The 21,862-nt window shown below is 40.5% G+C and overlaps 1 protein-coding gene across 2 annotated transcripts in view; it reads right to left on the bottom strand.

The window, feature by feature from the left end:
* Positions 1–20,525, bottom strand: part of CCDC158 (coiled-coil domain containing 158) — an 82,167-nt gene extending 61,642 nt beyond the window's left edge. For both annotated transcript variants that reach the window (XM_032836710.1, XM_032836780.1), the window contains exons 1-4: positions 20,314–20,525; positions 1,541–1,650; positions 1,100–1,427; positions 448–524 (exon numbers count right to left, since the gene is read on the bottom strand). In XM_032836710.1, the coding sequence (XP_032692601.1) occupies positions 448–524; positions 1,100–1,427; positions 1,541–1,650; positions 20,314–20,511 (713 nt within the window). In that variant the 5' untranslated portion in view covers positions 20,512–20,525. The remainder of the gene's footprint in view (positions 1–447; positions 525–1,099; positions 1,428–1,540; positions 1,651–20,313) is intronic.
* Between the last annotated feature and the right edge of the window lie 1,337 nt (positions 20,526–21,862).

The following is a 21,862-nucleotide window of genomic DNA, read 5'->3' as shown; positions in this document are numbered from 1 at the left end:
TCTCCTTGATCAAGCTTTAGTCAGACTCCTCGGAATCCTATTGTAGGCCTTGACCTTGGCACCCATCAACCCCTCCCCCAACCGCGCTGGCCTGCCCAGGTTTAGTAGGAATCTCGCTAAGTCTGTTTAGTAAGAATCCCTCCACCCGTGATGTCTCCGCTGCCCCACTCACCTGTTCCTTGGCTGTAAATCCCTACTTTCTTGGTTGTGTTAGGAGAGCTGAGTCTCATCCTTTCCCCCCAACACAGAACCCCTACTGCAGAAGCCTTGATTAAAGTCTTCCTGAACCTTTTAAACAAGTGTCAGGAAAATTTTCCCTTGCCACACACCAATGAAGAAAACTTCATTGGAAATTCAGAACATTTTTGATTTTGGGATTCCTGATGAGGAATTATAAACCCACGGTTTAGTTCACTATGACTTTCCGTACTTCAGCCAGAAACCCACCTATCTTGATGCTGTTGAAGAAGCAATTCTATTTTATTCTGGGATTCAGATTTCAGTGCTTCAAGCTGGTCCTCCACCTAGTTACAAAAAAAGAGATGCTCATTTACAGACTGGCAAATACACATCTTGAAAACTGGAGATTTTCCAACTAAAGGACCACTTTATTGTTTTTAAACACGTTATTTACTACTTGTCATAGAGAAAGAGACTGAGTGCGCATGTGTGCATAAGCAGCAGGGAGGGGCAGATGGCAAAGCAGACTCCCCGCTGAGCAGGGAGCCCAACGTGGGACTCAATCCCAGGACCCCGGGATCATGAGCTGAAGGCAGAGGCTTAACTGACTGAGCCACCCAGGCGTCCCTAAAAGGACACTTTAGAAAGAAACAAATAAAAGTAATACTGAAACCAAATACATTCTATCACTGTATTGTATTAGTTTACTGCGGTTGGTTATACTCTCATGAGGCCATACAGGCAAATCAAGCGAGTTCCCTTAAAGTACTGAGACAAAGTACTCTTGTAGAAATAACTGTTATTTTAGAGAACAAAAATGAGAACTTGGCTTACTTATAAGAACTTGAAAAATTATACACCTAATACTATTCTCTTAATGGATTTTAATATAAAATTGAATAGTGTTCTCACCACTTACTGGAAATATCCTCCCTTTAAGATAAGAAATCTCTGTGTCTAATTCTCTTAGGATTTTACTAATAGCCGAGCCCATGTTGCGGAAGTGGAGAGTAGACACACTGTCGTGTTCGTATATTTTCTTGCCTGAGGCTTCTTCGAAGTCGGCGAGGACGGAGCGGATTTCCTGAAGCACCCCCTCGTGGCCGAGCATCATCTTCCTCAGCTGTTCTACCTGCGCGTTGCTGTCTTTCAGCATGTCCTCCTTAAGGCACTTGGCAGCTTCGAGTTCATGAACTGTGTTTTGAAGCTGATTTCTTAAATCCTCCTGGGATTGACTCTCCCTTCGTCTATGAGATAAGTGAAAGGGAAGAAATAATATTGTAAAAATTCATATTCACACAAGTAGTTTTATACTACAAAGAGTAAAACCTTAAAATAATTTTAGGTAACGATGCCCAACCTGATGTCAGCCATGGCATCTCTCTCCATTTGCATCTCTTGAAGTTTTGTTTGCAAATCAATGACCGACTGCCGTAAGTAAAACTTCTGTTTCTCATGCAATTCATTGCTCTGAAAGAAAAAGAAATGCCATGCAAATCAGCCTTTACCAGAGGGATGTATTTCCTTAAATTATTAGGAAATTTGTAATAATTTCCAAAAATCCATATATCATTAATTTATTTTTATGTGTACTTCCTTCTCCTTTTACCATACTTCAGGGCCTAATTAATCATTTCTCACCTAGGTTGCTGAACTACCTTATCTAGCCTGTCTCAAGCTTGGCCCCTTTTAAATCTATTCTTAATAACCAATACACTATTTCTAAAACAAATCGGACTTCTACCTCCAGATAGGGATAGAAAGAAGTTTTATTTTTGAAAACAAGAAAATTGGTTACAATTTTTTATACAGAAGAGTAAATCCCCACTTCCATCCCACTTAAAAACTTGACAGCGGACAACCACCATCCAAAAGTCAAGGTGTTGTACTACAAAGAAATTCACTAAGCTCTCTAAAAACCAGGTATTGAGAGACCTCCCAGCATAACAAGTGATACCACGTGACCATCCCAAAGCAAAGCCATCAAGTTCTGCCTGTGGATAGAGAGTCTGGCATCAGCTTTTTACTGATCATCCTTGAGTATGAACAAAAACCAACCAACCAACCAACCAACACTGCTGGACACCTGAAGGAAGATTATAAAATGAAACACAGAGACCAAGATTAAACAAAGCAGCAAACACCAGAGAAAAGTGATCCAAAGAAACAAAGTAATGCAGCAGAAGAAGACCACTTCTGAAAACTTGTATTTGCACTGAGATTTGAGAGACATCACAGCTATAAAGTAAGAATGAAACATGATTCCAAAGAAGAGATCAGGTGAGAAGAGTTGAGTTCTTGGAAATTAAAAATGTGCTTCCACACTAAAAAGCTGCAATAGAAATGTTAGGAGTCAAGAAATGTCCCCCCAAAGCAGAAAAAATAGGTAACTTTTGAAAGTAAAGGTAAGAGATTTAGAGATATAACCTAGGAGATAACATTTGACTAACAGACCTGCAGAAAAAGAGAACTGAGAAAAGAGGGAATGAAACTATCAAAGAAAAAACTGAATTCCTCCAAGCTTAAAAGTACAAATCTGAAGACCAAAGGATCCACTAAATCCCCAGCACAATGAATGAAAAAGCTAAAATCCACACCTGAACACATCGTGGGGGATTTTCAGAGACAGAAGACTCTAAAGCTTCCAAGGACAAACCTAGATTAAGTAAAAGCAAAGGAGCAAGTGTCAGACGGACACCTACTTCTCAGTAGCAATGCAAAATGCAAGGACACAATATTTTCAAAGGACTGAAAACAAATGACTTTCAACGTCACCCAGCTAAAGTCACTCTCAGAATGCAAAGATCCATAAAATGTGTGCACATATTCCTTTTAAGTTTCTAAAGATGGGCTTTGATTAAATGAAGAAGTAGATCAAGAAAAAGGATGAGAGAAAACAGTGAATCCTGGATATCTTGGATCCAATTAGGAAAGCAATGACAAGAAAACAGTTATACACGGACCTAAGAAACTCACCCAGGCTGGAAAACAGGACAGAAGACTCCTGAAAAGTCATGGATCAAAGAAGAATTTAATGGGCGCCTGGGTGGCTCCGTGGGTTAAAGCCTCTGCCTTTGGCTCGGGTCATGATCCCAAGGTCCTGGGATCGAGCCCTGAGTCGGGCTCTCTGCTCAGTGGGGAGCCTGCTTCCCCCATTCTCTCTCTACCTGCCTTTCTGCCTACTTGTGATCTCTGTCTGTCAAATAAATAAAATCTTTAAAAAAAAGAAGAAGAATTTAAGAGAAAACCTACATGATAGTTCTTTAAAAAATATATATATACAATAATAAAGGCACACAGCATTAGGGAAAAGAAAGGCAATAACTATCAGAAAAGCAGAAACCTAAGTGACTCAATCAGTTAAGCATCTGCCTTCAGCTCAGGCCATGATCCTAGGGTTTTGGGACTGAGTCCCACATGGGGTTCCCTTCAATAGGGAGTCTGCTTCCCCCTCTCTTTGCCCTTCCCCCACCTGCTTTTGCTCTCTTTCTCTCATTCATTCTCTCTCAAATAAATAAATAAAATCTTAGGAAAAAAAAAAAAACACCAGAAAAAAACACTACACAGGAGAGGAAGTGTAACAGGATACTAGCTGGTTTTGCAATTGACAATGTTTATATAGTCAATATGAGGTTAAGGTCCTTTATCTTTTCTTTATAGTCCAGTCTGAACTTCGGATGGCAATAGTGGAAATGGAAATGGATCTGAGAAATGGACAGACATGGTGATAAAGTGACACCAGGGAAGAGGTAACAAAGATAAATGAGGTCTGGAGGGAGGAGCAAGATGGTGGTGGCGGCGACCTAAATTTCCTCTGGTCCCAGGAATTCAACTAGATAGTTATCAAACCATTCTGAACACCTACAAACTCAACAGGAGATCAAAGAAAAGAAGAGCAGCAATTCTTAGAAACAGAAAAGCGACCACTTTCTGGAAGGTAGGACATGCGGAGAAGTGAATCCAAGGCCATATATGGAGAGAGAGACTGTTGGGGGTAGGGGCCGGCTCCAGGCAAGCGGTAGAGCAGCAGAGCACAAAATCAGAACTTTTAGAAGTCTGCTCCATGGAGGGACGTCACTCCAGTGGCTAAGTGGGGATGGAGCCCTCACGGGAACAGCGTGGTCTCAGGAGCTGCAGGGTGACAGAGAGACCAGGGGTGTCTCAGGGTGGCAGAGCTCCCAGGTGTCAGAGCAAGGAAGCCGGCTGTAGAGACAGAGATGAGGGGTGCGCTCAGCTCAGGTTACCTTGAACTGTGATCCGATGCACAGTCAGGCCACTACTTTTTGAGCAGGGACCCCATTAAGTGGCAAATCCAGGGAGACCCCGCCCCCGCCTTCCTCCACAGGGAGGAGCCGAGCAGGAGTGTGCCTGGGGAATCTGCTGGGTTTGGAGACTCCAAACAGGGCTGTGTACCAGAGACAGAAATGCTCAGTCACAGGCTGTGTGGGCTTGGAGCGCAGTTGGAGACCAGAGAGATGGGAGGGACTGACTGCTTTACTCTAAGGGCACACTGAAGAGGGGGTCCCTAAGCTCTCAGATCCTCTGGGGCGGAGACTGGGAGACTGTCATTTTCATTCTCATCCTCCAAAGCTGTACAAAACGTGTTCACAGAACAAAAGCTACCAAGAGCAAAGTTGAGCAGATTGCTTAGCCTGGCCCCTGGCAAGGCCGGTGCAATTCCGCCTCTGGCAAAGATATCCAAGAATCACTGCAAGAGGTCCCTCATCAGCAAGATCATCCAGCCAAGACCAAGTTTACTGATCAATGGGAATGGGGCTAGAGGAATAAAGCACATAGAATTCATGGCTGGCTTTTTCCTCATGATCCTTTAGTCTTTCAAAATTAAATTTTTTAAATTGTCAATTTTTTCATTTTTAAAAATTTTTTCTCTTTCCTATTTTAACTACTTTATCTTATCACCTTTTATTTATTTTTTTAAAGATTTTATTTATTTATTTGACAGAGAGATCACAAGTAGGCAGAGAGGCAGGCAAAGAGTGAGAGGGAAGCAGGCTGCCCACTGAGCAGAGAGCCTGATGCGGGGCTCGATCCCAGGACCTTGAGATCATGACCTGAGCCGAAGGCAGAGGCTTTAACCCACTGAGCCACCCAGGCACCCCTATCTATCTTAACACCTTTTAAAAAATCTTTTTTAATTTTCATTTTTACACTCATATTCTATTCCTTCATTGTATTTAACCTTATTTTTTCTGTACATATAAGTTTTTCTTTCTTTAAAATTTTGAGATACAGTTTCTTCTAACAGACCAAAATATATTCTACATCTAGCCTATGGCTTTGTTCTAGTCTCCAGCCTGATCACATTCTCTCCTTTTTTTTTTTCTTTCTTTTTTCAACCACCTGTTTATCAATTCCTTTTTTAAAATCATTTTAAATTTTCATCTTTGCAGTCATATTTGATCCCTTCATCATGTTTGCCCTTATTTCTGTATATACATAAGTTTTTCTTTCTTTAAAATTTTGGGAGGCAGTTTCTTCTAACAGACCAAAATACACCCAAAATCAAGTGTGTGTGTCTGTTCTATTCACCAGCCTAAATACATATATATATATATATATATATATATGTGAATTTAGTGCCATTGTATTGCCTGTAAGGTGATTGTTACTGTATATTGTCTCTGTTCCTTTTTGGTCTGTTAGTTTTAGGTTCTCTCTTTGCTTAGAGGACCCCTTTCAATATTTCCTGTGAGTCTGACTTGGTGTTCACAAATTCCTTCAGTTATCTATCTATGTATATGTATATTCTTTTGGTTATACATAAATTGTTTTCCCCTTTCTTCTCTCCTATGTTTCATGTCTTTTCTGATTTGGTTAGTGTATACTTTTCTGGTATTGTTGTTAGCCTTATAGCATTTTGTTCTCTCATTCATCTATTCTTCTCTGGACAAAATGACAAGGTGGAAAAACTCACCTCAAAGAAAAGGACAAGAGGCAGTATCGACTGCTGAGAACCTACTCAATATGGACTTAGTAAGATATCAGAACCAGAGTTCAGAATGACGATCATACAGATGCTAGAAGGACTTGAAAAAAACATAGAAGATACTAGAGAATCCCTTTCTGGGGAATAAAATCTCTTTCTGGAGAAATAAAAGAACAAAAATCTAACCAAGTTGAAATTTTAAAAAAGCTATTAATGAAATGCAATAAAAAATGGAGGCTCTTTCTGCTAGGATAAATGATGCAGAAGAGAGAATTAGTGATAAAAGATGATGAAATGATGGAGAATAAAGAAGCTGAGAAAAAGAGATAAACAACTACTGGATCATGAGGGGAGAACTTGAGAGATAAGTGATACCATAAAATGAAGCAATATTAGAATAATTGGGATCCCAGAAGAAGAAAGGGGGGGGGTGCAGAAGATGTACTGGAGAAAATTATAGCAGAGAATTTCCCTAATTTGGAGAAGGAAACAAGCATCAAAATCCAGGAGGCACAGAGAATCCGCCCCCCCATCAATAAAAATAGGTCAACACCACATCATCTAATAGTAAAACTTCCAAGTCTCCGAGACAAAGAGAAAATCCTTAAAGCAGCTTGGGACAAGAGGTCTGTAATCTACAACAGGAGAAACATTAGATTGGCAGCATACCTATCCACAGAGACCTGGCAGACCAGAAAGGAATGGGATGGCATATTCAGAGCAGTAAATGAGAAAAATATGCATCCAAGAATACTATATCCAGCTAGGCTGTCATTGAAAATAGGAGGAGAAATAAAAAGTTCCCAGGACAAACAAAAACTAAAAGAATTTGTGAACACCAAACCAGCAATACAGGGAATATTGAAAGGGGTCCTCTAAGCAAAGACAGAGCCTGAAAGTAGACCAAAAAGGAACAGGGACAATATACAGTAACAGTCACCTTACAGGCAATACAATGGCACTAAATTCATATCTTTCAATAGTTACCCTGAATGTAAATGGACTAAATACCCCAATCAAAAGACACAGGGTATCAGAATGGATAAAAAATAAGACCCATAGATATGCTGTCTATAAGAAACTCATTTTAGACACAAAGACACCTCCAGATATAAAGTGAAGGCGTGGAAAACAATTTACCATCCTAATGGACATCAAAAGAAAGCTGGGGTGGCAATCCTTCTATCGGACAAATTTTAAGCCAAAGACGATAATTAGAGATGAAGAAGGACATTATATTATACTTAAAGGGTCTGTCCAACAAGAATGTCTAAAAATTTTAAATATCTATATCCCTAACATGGGAGCAGCCAATTATATAAACCAATTAATAACAAAATCAAAGAAACACATTGATAATAACACAGTAATGGTAGGGGACTTTAACAAACCCCTCACTGAAATGGACAGATTACCTAAACAAAAGATCAACAAGGAAATAAAGGCTTTAAATGACATATTGGACCAGATGAACATCACAGATATATTCAGAACATTCCATCCTAAAGCAACAGATTACACACTCTCCTCTAGTGCACATGGAACTTTCTCTAGAATAGATCATATCCTGGGCCACAAATCATGTCTCAACCAGTACCAAAAGATTGGGATCATTCTCTGCATATTTTCAGACCACAAGGCTTTGAAACTAGAACTCATCTGCAAAAAGAAAGTTGGAAAGACCTCAAATACATGGAGGCTAAAAGAGCATCATACTAAAGAATGAATGGGTCTACCAGGAAATTAAAGAAGAATTTTAAAAATTCATGGAAACAAATGAAAATGAAAACACAACTGTTCAAAATCTTTGGGACACAGCAAAGGCAGTCCTGAGAGGAAAGTATACAGTGATTTGAGCCTTTCTCAAGAAACAAGAAAGTTCTCAAATACACAACATAACACTACACCTAAAGGAGCTGGAGAAAGAAGAACAAATAAAGCCCAAACCCATCAGAAGAAGAGAAATAATAAAAATCAGAGCAGAAGTCAATGAAACAGAAACCAAAAAAATAGTAGAACAGATTAATGAAACTAGGAGCTGGTTCTTTGAAAGAGTGAGATTAATAAACCCCTAGCCAGACTTATCAAAAAGAAAAGAGAAAGGACCCAAATTAATAAAATCATGAATGAAAGAGGAGAGACCACAACCAACACCAAAGAAATACAAACAATTATAAGACCATATTATGCACAACTATATGCCAGCAAATTTGACAATCTGGAAGAAATTCTTAGAGACATATAAACTACCTAAACTGAACCAGGAAGAAATAGAAAACCTGAACAGACTCATAACCAGTAAGGCAATTGAAGCAGTCATCAAAAATCTCCCAAAACACAAGAGCCTTGCACCAGTTTCCCAGGGGAATTCTACCAAACATTTAAAGAAGAATTAGTACCCATTCTCCTGAAATTGCTTCAAAAAATAGAAGTGGAAGGAAACCTTCCAAACTCATTTTATGAGGCCAGCATTATCTCTATCCCCAAACCAAAGACCCTATCAAAAAGGAGAATTATAGACCAATATCCCTGATGAACAATAGGATCCAACGGTACATTAAAAGGATTAGTCACCATGACCAAGTGGGATTTGTTCCAGGGCTGCAAGGTTGGTTCAACATCTGCAAATCAATGAGTGTGACACAATAAATTAATAAAAGAACAAGAACCATATGATACTCTCAATAGATGCTGAAAAAACATTTGACGAAGTACAGCATCCTTTCTTGATCAAAACTCTTCATAGTGTAGGGATAGAGGGTACATACCTCAATATCATCAAAGCCATCTATGAAAAACCCACTGCAAATATCATTCTCAATGGCGAAAAGATCTCAGCTTTTCCCCTAAGGTCAGGAACACTGCAGGACTGTTCACTATCACCACTGCTATTCAACATAGTACTAGAAGTCCTAGCTTCATCAATCAGACAACAAAAAGAAATTAAAGGCATCTGAATCGGCAAAGAAGTCAAACTCTCACTCTTTGCAGATGATATGATACTTTGTGTGGAAAACCCAAAGACTCCACTCCAAAACTGCTAGAACTCATACAGGAATTCAGTAAAGTGTCAGGATATAAAATCAATGCACTGAAATCAGTTGCATTTCTATGCATCAACAGCAAGACAGAAGAAAGATAAATTAAAGAGTCGATCCCATTTACAATTGCACCCAAAACCATAAGATACCTAGGAATAAACCTAACCAAAGAGGCAAAGAATCTGTACTCAGAAAACTATAAAGTACTCATGAAAGCAACTGAGGAAGCACAAAGAAATGGAAAAACGTTCCATGCTTATGGATTGGAAGAACAAATATTGTGAAAATGTCTATGCTACCTAAAGAAATCTACACATTTAATGCAATCCCTATCAAAATATCATCAATTTTTTTCAAAGAAATGGATCAAATAATCCTAAAATTTATATGGAACCAGAAAAGACCTCGAATAGCCAGAGGAATACTGAAAAAGAAAGCCAAAGTTGGTGGCATCACAATTCCGGACTTCAAGCTCTATTACAAAGCTGTCATCATCAAGACAGCATGGTACTGGCACAAAAACAGACACATAGATCAGTGGAACAGAATAGAGAGCCCAGAAATAGACCCTCAACTTTATGGTCAACTAATCTTTGACAAAGCAGAAAAGAATAATCCAATGGAAAAAAGTCTCTTCAACAAATGGTGTTGGGAAAATTGACCATTTCCTTACACCACACACAAAAACAGACTAAAAATCCTTGAAAGACCTCAATGTGAGACAGGAATCCACCAAAATCCGCAAACAGAACACAGGCAGCAACCTCTTCGATCTCAGCCACAGCAACTCCTTCCTAGAAACTTTGCCAAAGGCAAGGGAAGCAAGGGCAAAAATGAACTATTGGGACTTCATCAAGATCACAAGCTTTTGCACAGCAAAGGAAACAGTCAACAAAACCAAAATACAAACTGACAGAATGGGAGATGTTTGCAAATGACATATCTCATAAAGAGCTAGTATCCAAAATCTATAAAGAACTTATCAAATTCTACACCCAAAGAACAAATAATCCAATCAAGAAATGGGCAGAGGACATGAACAGACATTTCTGCAAAGAAGACACATGAAACAATGCTCAACATCACTATGCAAAGGAAAATACAATACAAATGAAATGAAATACAAATGAAAACCAGTCAGAATGACTAAAATTAACAAGTCAGGAAATGACAGATGTTGGAGAGGATGTGGAGAAAGGGGAACCCTCCTACACTGTTGGTGGGAATGCAAACTGGTGCAGCCATTCTGAAAAACAGCATGGAGGTTCCTCATAAAGTTGAAAATAGAGCTACCCTATGACCCAGCAATTGCACTACTGGGTATTTACAAATATAGATCTGAAGGGGCACGTGCACCCAAATGTTCATAGCAGCAGTGTCCCTAAGAGCCAAACTATGGAAAGAGTCTAAATGTCCATCAACAGATGAATGGATAAAGAAGATGTGGTGTGTATACATACACACACACACACACACAAACACACACACAAAATGGAATACTATGCAGCCATCAAAAAACGCTGAAATCTTGCCATTTGCAACAATGTGGATGGAACTAGTGGGTATTATGCTGAGTGAAATAAGTCAGTCAGAGAAAGACAATTATCAGTGATCTCACTAATATGAGGAATTTGAGAAACAAGACAGAAGATCACAGGGGAAGGGATCACAGGGAAAAATGAAACAAGATGAAACCAGAAAGGGAGACAAACCATAAGAGACTCTTAATCTCAGGAAACAAACAGGATTGCTGGGGGGTGGGGGGGAGGGATGGAGTGGCTGGGTGATGGACACTATGGAGGGTATGTGCTACGGTGAGAGCTGTGAATTGTGTATGACTGATGAATCATAGACCTGTAACCCTGAAACAAATAATACATTATATGTTAATTAAAAAAAAAGAATAAATGAGGTTTGGGGGATCTGGGTCGCTCAGTCAGTTTAGCATCTGACTCTTGACTTTGGCTCAGCTCATAATATCAGGGTTATGAGATCAAGCCCCATGTTGGGCTCTCGATCATAGAAGCTGCTTAAGATTCTCTCTCTCTCTCCCTCTCTTTAAAAGGAAGGAAGGAGGAGGGGGAGGAGTCAAGATGGCGGAGAAGTAGCAGCTGAGACGACATCAGGTAGCAGGAGATCAGCTAGATAGCTTATCAATCCATTGCTAACATCTACAAATCCAATAGGAGACTGAAGAGAAGAACAGCAACAATTCTAGAAACAGAAAGTGACCACATTCTGAAAGGTAGGACTGGCGGAGAAGTGAATCCAAAGCGACGGGAAGATAGACCGCGGGGGGAGGGGCCGGCTCCCGGCAAGCGGCGGAGCCACGGAGCACAACATCAGGACTTTTAAAAGTCTGTTCCGCTGAGGGACATCGCTCCAGAGGCTTAACCGGGGTGAAGCCCACGCGGGGTCAGCGTGGCCTCAGGTCCCGCAGGGTCACAGAAGGATCGGGGTGTCTGAGTGTCGCAGAGCTCGCAGGTATTAGAACGGGGAAGCCGGCTACAGAGACGGAGCCGAGGAGTGACTCTCAGCTCGGGGTTACCTTGAACCGCTCGCAGGCTCGGTCAGCTCGGAGCGCGGCCGGAGGCCAGGGTGACGGGAGTAATTGGGCACTGTTCTCTGAGGGCGCACTGAGGAGTGGGGCCCCGAGCTCTCGGCTCCTCTGGGCCGGAGACTGGGCGGCCGCCATCTTCCTTCCCGTCCTCCGGACTCTACGGAAAGCGCTCAGGGAACAAAAGCTCCCGAAAGCAAACCCGAGCGGATTACTCAGCCCGGCCCCTGGTAAGGGCGGTGCGACTCCGCCTGGGGCAAAGACACTTGAGAGTCACTACGACAGGCCCCTCCCCCAGAAGATCAACAAGAAACCCAGCCAGGACCAAGTTCACCTACCAAGGAGAACAGCAGAATCCCATAGAAGGAGAAAGCAAAGCATGGAGTTCATGGCTTTCTCCCCATGATTCCTTAGTCTTGCAGTTAATTTAATTTTTTTTAATTTAATTTTTTTTCTTCTTCTAAATTTTTTTTAACTTTTACCTTTTCTTCTTTTAACGTTTCTTAACTAGTTTATCTTAACAATACCTTTCATTAAAAATAATAATAATAATCTTTTTTGAACCTTCATTATTATTGTCATATTTTATCCTTCATTGTATCTAACTTTATTTTTTGTATACACATAGGGTTTTTTCTTCTAAAAAATTTGGGGTACAACTTCTTCTAATAGATCAAAATATGCCCTAAATCTAGCTCCAGGCTTGTTCTAGTCTCCAGCCGAGCAAAATCTCTCCACTTTCTTTTTCTTTATTCTCCCAACCAACTTACCTTATAAACTCCTTTTTTAGAAATTAAAAAAAAATTTTTTTTTCATCTTTACAGGCATATTCCATCCCTTCATTGTGTTTACCCTTATATATGTATTTCATTCTTTAAAATTTTGGGAGGTAGTTTCTTCTAAGAGACCAAAATACTCCCAAAATTAAGTGGGTGACCCTGTTCTAGTCACCAGTCTAGTATATATATTTTTTCTTTTTTATATTTTTTGTTTTCTTTTTTTTAAATTTTTTTTCACTTTTTTTTTAAGATTTTTAAAAATTTATTTATTTGACAGAGAGAGATCACAAGTAGATAGAGAGGCAGGCAGAGAGAGAGAGAGCGCAGCAGGCTCCCTGCTGAGCAGAGTCCGATGTGGGACTCGATCCCAGGACCCTGAGATCATGACCTGAGCCAAAGGCAGCGGCTTAACCCACTGAGCCACCCAGGCGCCCCACTGAACTTTTTTTTTTAATCCCCTTTTTCCCCCAATGATTTGGGGTCTCTTCTGATTTGGCTAAAGCACATTTTCCTAGGGTCTTTGCCACCCTTTTAATATTTTATTTGCTCCTTCATATATTCTTATCTGGACAAAATGACAAGGCGGAAAAACTTACCACAAAAAAAAGAACAAGAGGCAATACTGAAGGCTAGGGACCTAATCAATACAGACATTGGTAATACGTCAGATCTAGAGTTCAGAATGATGATTCTCAAGGGTCTAGCTGGGCTCAAAAAAGGCATAGAAGATATTAGAGAAACCCTATCTGGAGAGATAAAAGCCCTTTCTGGAGAAATAAAAGAACTAAAATCTATACAAGTTGAAATCAAAAAAGCTATTAATTAGGTGCAATCAAAAATGGAGGCTCTCACTGCTAGGATAAATGAGGCAGAAGAAAGAATTAGTGATATAGTAGACCAAATGACAGAGAATAAAGAAGCTGAGCAAAAGAGAGACAAACAAATACTGGACCACGAGGGGAGAATTCGAGAGGTAAGTGACACCATAAGACGAAACAACATTAGAATAACTGGGATTCCAGCAGAAGAAGAAAGAGAGAGGGGAGCAGAAGGTATATTGGAGAGAATTATTGGAGAGAATTTCCCTAATATGGCAAAGGGAACAAGCATCAAAAATCCAGGAGGTGCAGAGAACCCCCCTCAAAATCAAAAAGAATAGGTCCACACCCTGTCACCTAATGGTAAAATTTACAAGTCTAAGCAACAAAGAGAAAATCCTGAAAGCAGCCTGGGAAAAGAAGTCTGTAACATACAATGGTAAAAATATTAGATTGGCAGCAGACTTATCCACAGAGACCTGGCAGACCAGAAAGGAATGGGATGGCATATTCAGAGCAGTAAATGAGAAAAACATGCAGCCAAGAATACTATATCCAGCTAAGCTATCATTGAAAATAGAAGGAGAGATTAAAAGCTTCCAGGACGTACAAAAACTGTAAGAATTTGCAAACACCAAACCAGCTCTACAGGAAATATTGAAAGGGGTCCTCTTAGCAAAGAGAGACCCTAAAAGTAGTAGATCAGAAAGGCACAGAGACAATACATAGTAACAGTCACCTTACTGGCAATACAATGGCACTAAACTCATATCTCTCAATAGTTACCCTGAATGTTAATGGGCTAAATGCCCCAATCAAAAGACATAGGGTATCAGAATGGATAAAAAAACAAAACCCATCAATATGCTGCCTACAAGAAACTCATTTTAGACCCAAAGACACCTCCAGATTTAAAGTGAGGGGGTGGAAAACAATTTACCATGCTAATGGACATCAGAAGAAGGCTGGGGTGGCAATCCTTATATCAGATCAATTAGACTTTAAGCCAAAGACTGTAACAAGTGATGAGGAAGGACACTATATCATCTCAAGGGGTCTAACAAGAAGATCTAACAATTTTAAGTATTTATGCCCCTAACATGGGAGCAGCCAACTATATAAACCAATTAATGACAAAATCAAAGAAATACATCGACAATAATGCAATAATAGTAGGGGACTTCAACACTCCCCTCACTGAAATGGACAGATCATCCAAGCAAAAGATCAACAAGGAAATAAAGGCCTTACATGACACACTGGACCAGATGGACATTACAGATATATACAGAACATTTCATCCCAAAGCAACAGAATACACATTCTTCTCTAGTGCCCATGGAACATTCTCCAGAATAGATCATATCCTGGGTCATAAATCAGGTCTCAACCAGTATCAAAAGATTGGGATCATTCCCTGCATATTTTCAGACCACAATGCTCTGAAGCTAGAACTCAATCATAAGAGGAAATTTGGAAAGAACCCAAATACATGGAGACTAAACAGCATCCTTCTAAAGAATGAATGGGTCAACCAAGAAATTAAGGAAGAATTGAAAAAATTCATGGAAACAAATGATAATGAAAACACAACTGTTCAAAATCTGTGTGACACAGCAAAGGCAGTCCTGTGAGGAAAATATATAGCGGTACAAGCCTTTCTCAAGAAACAAGAAAGGTCTCAAATACACAACCTAACCCTACACGTAAAGGAGCTAGAGAAAGAACAACAAAGAAAGCCTAAACCCAGCAGGAGAAGAGAAATAATAAAGATCAGAGCAGAAATCAATGAAATAGAAACCAAAAAAACAACAGAACAAATCAATGAAAGTAGGAGCTGGTTCTTTGAAAGAATTAATAAGATTGATAAACCCCTGGCCAGACTTAACAAAAAGAAAAGAGAAAGGACCCAAATAAATAAAATCATGAATGAAAGAGGAGAGATCACAACCAACACCAAAGAAATACAAACAATTATAAGAACACATTATGAACAACTCTATGGCAACAAATTTGACAATCTGGAAGAAATGGATGCATTCCTGGCGACATATAAACTATCACAACTGAACCAGGAAGAAATAGAAAACCTGAACAGACCTATAACCAGTAAGGACATTGAAACAGTCATCAAAAATCTCCAAACAAACAAAAGCCCAGGCCAGACGGCTTCCCGGGGGAATTCTACCAAACATTTAAAGAAGAATTAATACCTATTCTCCTGAAACTGTTCCAAAGAATAGAAATGGAAGGAAAACTTCCAAACACATTTTGAGGCCAGCATCACCTTGATCCCAAAACCAGACAAGGATCCCATCAAAAAAGAGAACTACAGACCAATATCCTTGATGAACACAGATGCAAAAATTCTCACCAAAATACTAGCCAATAGGATCCAACAGTACATTAAAAAGATTATTCACCACGACCAAGTGGGATTTATTCCAGGGCTGCAAGGTTGGTTCAACAACCGCAAATCAATCAATGTGATACAACACATTAATAAAAGAAAGAACAAGAACCATATGATACTCTCAATAGATGCTGAAAAAGCATTTGACAAAGTACAGCATCCTTTCCTGATCAAAACCTGCAAAATGTAGGGATGGAGGGTACATACCTCAATATCATCAAAGGCATCTATGAAAAACCCACCGCAAATATCATTCTCAATGGAGAAAAACTGAAAGCTTTTCCGCTAAGGTCAGGAACACGGCAGGGATGTCCATTATCACCACTGCTATTCAACATAGTACTAGAAGTCCTAGCTTCAGCAATCAGACAACAAAAAGAAATTAAAGGCATCCAAATCGGCAAAGAAGTCAAACTATCACTTTTTGCAGATGATATGATACTATATGTGGAAAACCCAAAAGGCTCCACTCCAAAACTGCTAGAACTTGTACAGGAATTCAGTAAAGTATCAGGATATAAAATAAATGCACTGAAATCAGTTGCATTTCTCTACACCAACAACAAGACGGAAGAAAGAGAAATTAGGAAGTCAATCCTATTTACAGTTGCACCCAAAACCATAAGATACCTCGGAATAAACCTAACCAAAGAGGCAAAGAATCTGTACTCAGAAAACTATAAAGTACTCATGAAAGAAATTGAGGAAGACACAAGGAAATGGAAAAATGTTCCGTGCTCCTGGATTGGAAGAATAAATATTGTGAAAATGTCTATGCTACCTAAAGAAATCTACACATTTAACGCAATCCCTATCAAAATCCCATCCATTTTTTTCAAAGAAATGGAACAAATAATCCTAAAATTTATATGGAACCAGAAAAGACCTCGAATAGCCAGAGGAATATTGAAAAAGAAAGCCAAAGTTGGTGGCATCACAATTCCGGACCTCAAGCTCTATTACAAAGCTGTCATCATCAAGACAGCATGGTACTGGCACAAAAACAGACACATAGATCAATGGAACAGAATAGAGAGCTCAGAAATAGACCCTCAACTCTATGGTCAACTAATCTTTGACAAAGCAGGAAAGAATGTCCAACGGAAAAAAGACAGTCTGTTCAATAAATGGTGTTGGTAAAATTGGACAGCCACATGTAGAAAAATGAAATTGGACCATTTCCTTACACCACACACGAAAATAGACTCAAAATGGATGAAGGACCTCAATGTGAGAAAGGAATCCATCAAAATCGTGAGGAGAACACAGGCAGCAACCTCTTTGACCCCAGCCGTAGCAACTTCTTCCTGTGAACATCGCCAAAGGCAAGGGAAGCAAGGTCAAAAATGAATTATTGGGATTTCATCAAGATCAAAAGCTTTTGTACAGCAAAGGAAACAGTTAACAAAACCAAAAGACAACTGACAGAATGGGAGAAGATATTTGCAAAAGACATATCAGATAAAGGGCTAGTATCCAAAATCTATAAAGAGCTTAGCAAACTCAGCACCCAAAGAACAAATAATCCAATCAAGAAATGGGCAGAAGACATGAACAGACATTTCTGCAAAGAAGACATCCAGATGGCCAACAGACACATGAAAAAGTGCTCCACACCACTCGGCATCAGGGAAATACAAATCAAAACCACAATGAGATACCACCTCACACCAGTCAGAATGGCTAAAATTAACAAGTCAGGAAATGACAGATGCTGGCAAGGATGCGGAGAAAGGGGAACCCTCCTACACTGTTGGTGGGAATGCAAGCTGTTGCAACCACTCTGGAAAACAGCATGGAGGTTCCTCAAAAAGTTGAAAATAGAACTACCCTATGACCCAGCAATCGCACTACTGGGTATTTACCCTAAAGATACAAACGTAGTGATCCAAAGGGGCACGTGCACCCGAATGTTTATAGCAGCAATGTCCACAATAGCCAAACTATGGAAAGAACCTAGATGTCCATCAACAGAGGAATGGATAAAGAAGATATGGTATATATACAATGGAATACTATGCAGCCATCAGAAGAAATGAAATCTTGCCATTTGCGACGACGTGGATGGAACTAGAGGGTATTATGCTTAGCAAAATAAGTCATTCGGAGAAAGACAACTATCATATGATCTCCCTGATATGAGGAAGTGGAGATGCAACGTGGGGGGTTTGGGGGGTAGGAAAAGAATAAATGAAACAAGATGGGATCTGGAGGGAGACAAACCATAAGTGACTCTTAATCTCACAAAACAAACTGAGGGTTGCTGGGGGGAGGGGGGTTGGGAGAGGGGGGTGGGGTTATGGACATTGGGGAGGGTATGTGCTATGGTGAGTGCTGTGAAGTGTGTAACCTGGCGATTCACAGACCTGTACCCCTGGGGATAAAAATACATTATATGTTTATAAAAAAATAAAAAAATTTAATAAAAAAAAAGGAAGGAAGGAAGGAGAAAGAAGGAAAGAAAGAAAGAAAAAGAAAGAAAGGAAGGAAGAAAGAAAGAAGAAAGGGAGAGAGAGAGAATAAACGAGGTTTTGTCTCGTACCACTATGTAAAGGTGGCACACATATAGTTGGAAGGGACAGTGGGAGAAGAGTGAGTTTGGGGGAAGTTCATGTATCCCACTAGGAAGCCGAAGTTGACAGAGCCTCAGAACAGTTTCAAGTAGAAATGTCAAGTAGGTACATGGATATACTAACCGGCGCAGAGCTACGGGGAGAGGTCCGTACTAGAAACATAAGCTGAGCATGTACTGGCATATAGATGGGAACAGAAGCCATGGGATCACTGTTGAGTGTTTTCAGATAGTTTTGTTGGAACAAGAAACTGAAGGCAAATAAATAAGCTCAAGGAAAATCAAGAGTGTCTCCATGAGAAAAGAGTGGTTCAAGAGGCAGCGGAAATCACCCCTGTGAAGTGTCGCTAAAAAGTGAAATACGAAAAGGAGCATCAGCAGCAACTGGCTCTAGCGTCACTGCCTCCCCTACTGCAGCACAGATCTCACTGTTACTCCCATCGTCGATTTAACTATCTCAGCCACGGACCGTACATGTGTACGCAGACACGGCCACATCTTTTCCATCTTCATACATCCAGCACCCAGCACACCTGTTGCATAGGAGGTTCGTGCTAAATATTACCAGTCTCCAAACAGCCCTGTCATTTATTAGAGATTAACACATATTTACTGGGAGCCAATCACGTGTCAGATTCTCTGCCAGAGGAATTAAGACACCGTTTCTTTCCCTCACTGGTGTCTCTGCTTCATCCATCTGTCCACCCACCCATCCTCCCCCTTTATGAGTGCACTTACCATGAGGAATTAGCACTGTTTATATGCCAGATCCTCTTCAAGTCTACGAACCCCTTATGAGTCCTACCTTACTCATCTCTGTATTGCTGCACATAACACAATAGTACATGATTTCAGCACCTAATAAAGTTGTAGTTTTTCCCCTGAGTGTGCTTACGCAGTCTGAATGAGGGAGAACAATTTGTTAACGAATGAATACCGTGACATGACTTAAATACTGCAGCAGACGTGCACACAGGGCGACAGCTGTGCAGAGGAGAACATTCCTAATGCTGTTTAGAGCAAAGGACTCGGAGAAGCAAATGCTTGAGCTGAGTCTTGATGGATAATAAGAATTTGCCAGGCACACATGGTAAAGAAGAAATGGCCTGGGCAAAAGCATGAAGCCCTAGAAAAGCATGCTACCTCCAGGAAAGACCAAATGGCTTAACACTGTTGCAATGGAGGGTGCATTTGGGGAAGAGGTAGTAGATGAGGCTACAATGTACAGAGAGGGGTTATATCATGAAAGGCTTTGAGTACAATGGTAAGTTTCACTTTTAGACCACAGACTCCTGGGACCCAGTTTACAACTGTAAATCTGCCTAAAGCTGGCTTCGTTCTACATAAGGTCCACTTAAAAATTTTTAGCAAATATAAAAAAAATTTAGCAAATAGCTTTTATATATTATTTAGCTATTATGTACACATATATATCTAAAAACCTATCCCCACAACTGCTTTGTAAAGAAAAACAAGGTATCGGGGTGCCTGGGTGGCTCAGTTAAGTATCTGTCTTCAGCTCAGGTCATGATTTGAGGGGTCCTGGGATCGAATTCATGTCACCATGTCAGGCTTCCTGCTGGGCAAGGAGTGTGCCTCTCTCTCTCCCCTCCCCCAAGCTTGCACACTCTCTCTTAAATAAAGAAATAATCTTAAAACATTTTTAAAAAAAGGAAAACAAGGTAACATGATAGCAGGGCAGCAGGCTGAACCAATTATTTAATTACAGATAAACATCATTAATTATAATATTTTGAACTAGTCAAATTTAAAATTAGCCATGAAACCAAGGCATTCTATTAACAAAAGAAAATTAGGCATATAAAATTCACGTGTTCAATTCTTAATACTGAAATAGAAGGCATAAGCCAAATTAATAAGTTTCACCAATAAATCTATCCTTAAGTGTTTCTTTTAGTAGGTTCAGGTTCTGTTCCAAGGCACCTGCCTCATTGTCATGCCCAAAGGGCATAAAGTACTAGAAGAGAAGAAAGAACGCAACTCACTTCATTCAGTCTTCTTTGCAGATCTTTGACTTGATGTGAATATTCTTCCAAAACACGTTCGATGTGTTCCTTTCCAGGGTACGGGATGACTTTTCTAGGAGAATCAAGTTCCACTTCATATTTGGGGAAAAAAGGAATTTGTGTCAATGTTCCAGCTGAAGACGTGTTTTCAATGATTGTGCCACGAATAGATGACATAAAAAATGGACTTGAAGAACCTAAATATTAAAGAATGAATCAATCAACTTACTAATGAAATAGTTCTGTGGTAAACCTTTTCCCAGGTGATTTCCTTAGTGAACCCTGAAGATGCTCTAGGTCTCGGGGAAAACAGACAACAGAAGGACTGGGAAGAGCTCTGAGAGAGACAAGCACTAGGTAAAAAGGAGATCTGGTAGGAGGAGGGAGTTTTACTTGATAGCGATCAAGTGATACCCGAGCTGAATGAGCCTTGAAGTATATCAAGGAGAAGAGAAACGGCAGTGTAGGCCGTGGGAGCACCATAATTAACGGTGAGGAGGCTTGTGACAGCACAGATATTCCTGACAGGAAAGAAGTAGCCAGATAGGAGAATGAAGATATAGGCCAGAGCACGAAGGACGCTGTGGTCACGCTGAGGAGCTTGACTTTTGTCTTGAAAGTCATGAATGGATTTCAGAGAAAGAGAGTAGTTCACTAGGTTTGCGGTCTGAAAAGGCCGTCCGGCTTCAGTGTGAATGAAGAGAAAGAAGACTGAAGAGAATGCTCTGGACGGGGATGAAACTGAGGTAGAGAATCAAGTCGGAGAAGGCTTTCACTGACGCAGGCAAGACATGGCAAGTGTCTACCCTAAAGCAGAGACAGTGGGGTCAGACACAGGGTATGGACTTGAGAAATACACGTGGGAAGGAGGAGACTGGGCAGTGTCAAAGAGCCATTAGGGGTCTCGAGCTTCAACCTCCAAACAAGGCTGCTTCATCTGTGAGTTGAGGAGTCTGCCTGCTTCAGAGCAGGAATTCGGGAACCATCAGCATCCGAATTCTAAGTGAATCGCTGAAGTCAACGGGATCATCCAGGGGCAGTGTATGAAGGGAAAACAGAGGATGAAGAAGAGTGTTCCAAAGAAACACCAGTATTTAAAGGGAAGACAAGGGAGCAAAACCCAGGAAGAGTCGCAGAAGAACCACCAAGATAGTAGAGAATTATGTTCAAGAAACAGCACTAGTTGAGAGTGAGTGACTGAGACAGCGTGAGATGAAAAGAGGCCTTCCCGTGAGCCGGCTGCGAGGGCCCCTGGCTGACCTCACAGGCTGCCTTTCCTGTAAAGGAAGGAGTTCTCATGGGGCACCGGGGTGGCTCAGTAAGTCAAGCAGCTGCCTCTGGCTCAGGTCAAGATCCCAGAGTCCTGGGCTCCAGACTGAGCCCCACATCTGGCTCCCAGCTCGGTGTGGGGTCTGCTTCTCCCTTTCCTCCTCTGTCTGCCCCTCCTCCTCCCCCTGCTCATGCTTAGGTGCTCTCTCTTTCAATTACACAAATAAAATCTTAAAAAAAAAAAAAAAAAGAGGACGTC

The sequence above is a fragment of the Lontra canadensis genome, unplaced genomic scaffold, assembly GCF_010015895.1.
Source record: "Lontra canadensis isolate GAN:19392208 unplaced genomic scaffold, GSC_riverotter_1.0 scaffold1, whole genome shotgun sequence".
NCBI lineage: Eukaryota > Metazoa > Chordata > Mammalia > Carnivora > Mustelidae > Lontra > Lontra canadensis.
The sequence above is the reverse complement of the archived record's forward strand: the minus strand, read 5'-3'. Positions and strand labels throughout refer to the sequence as shown.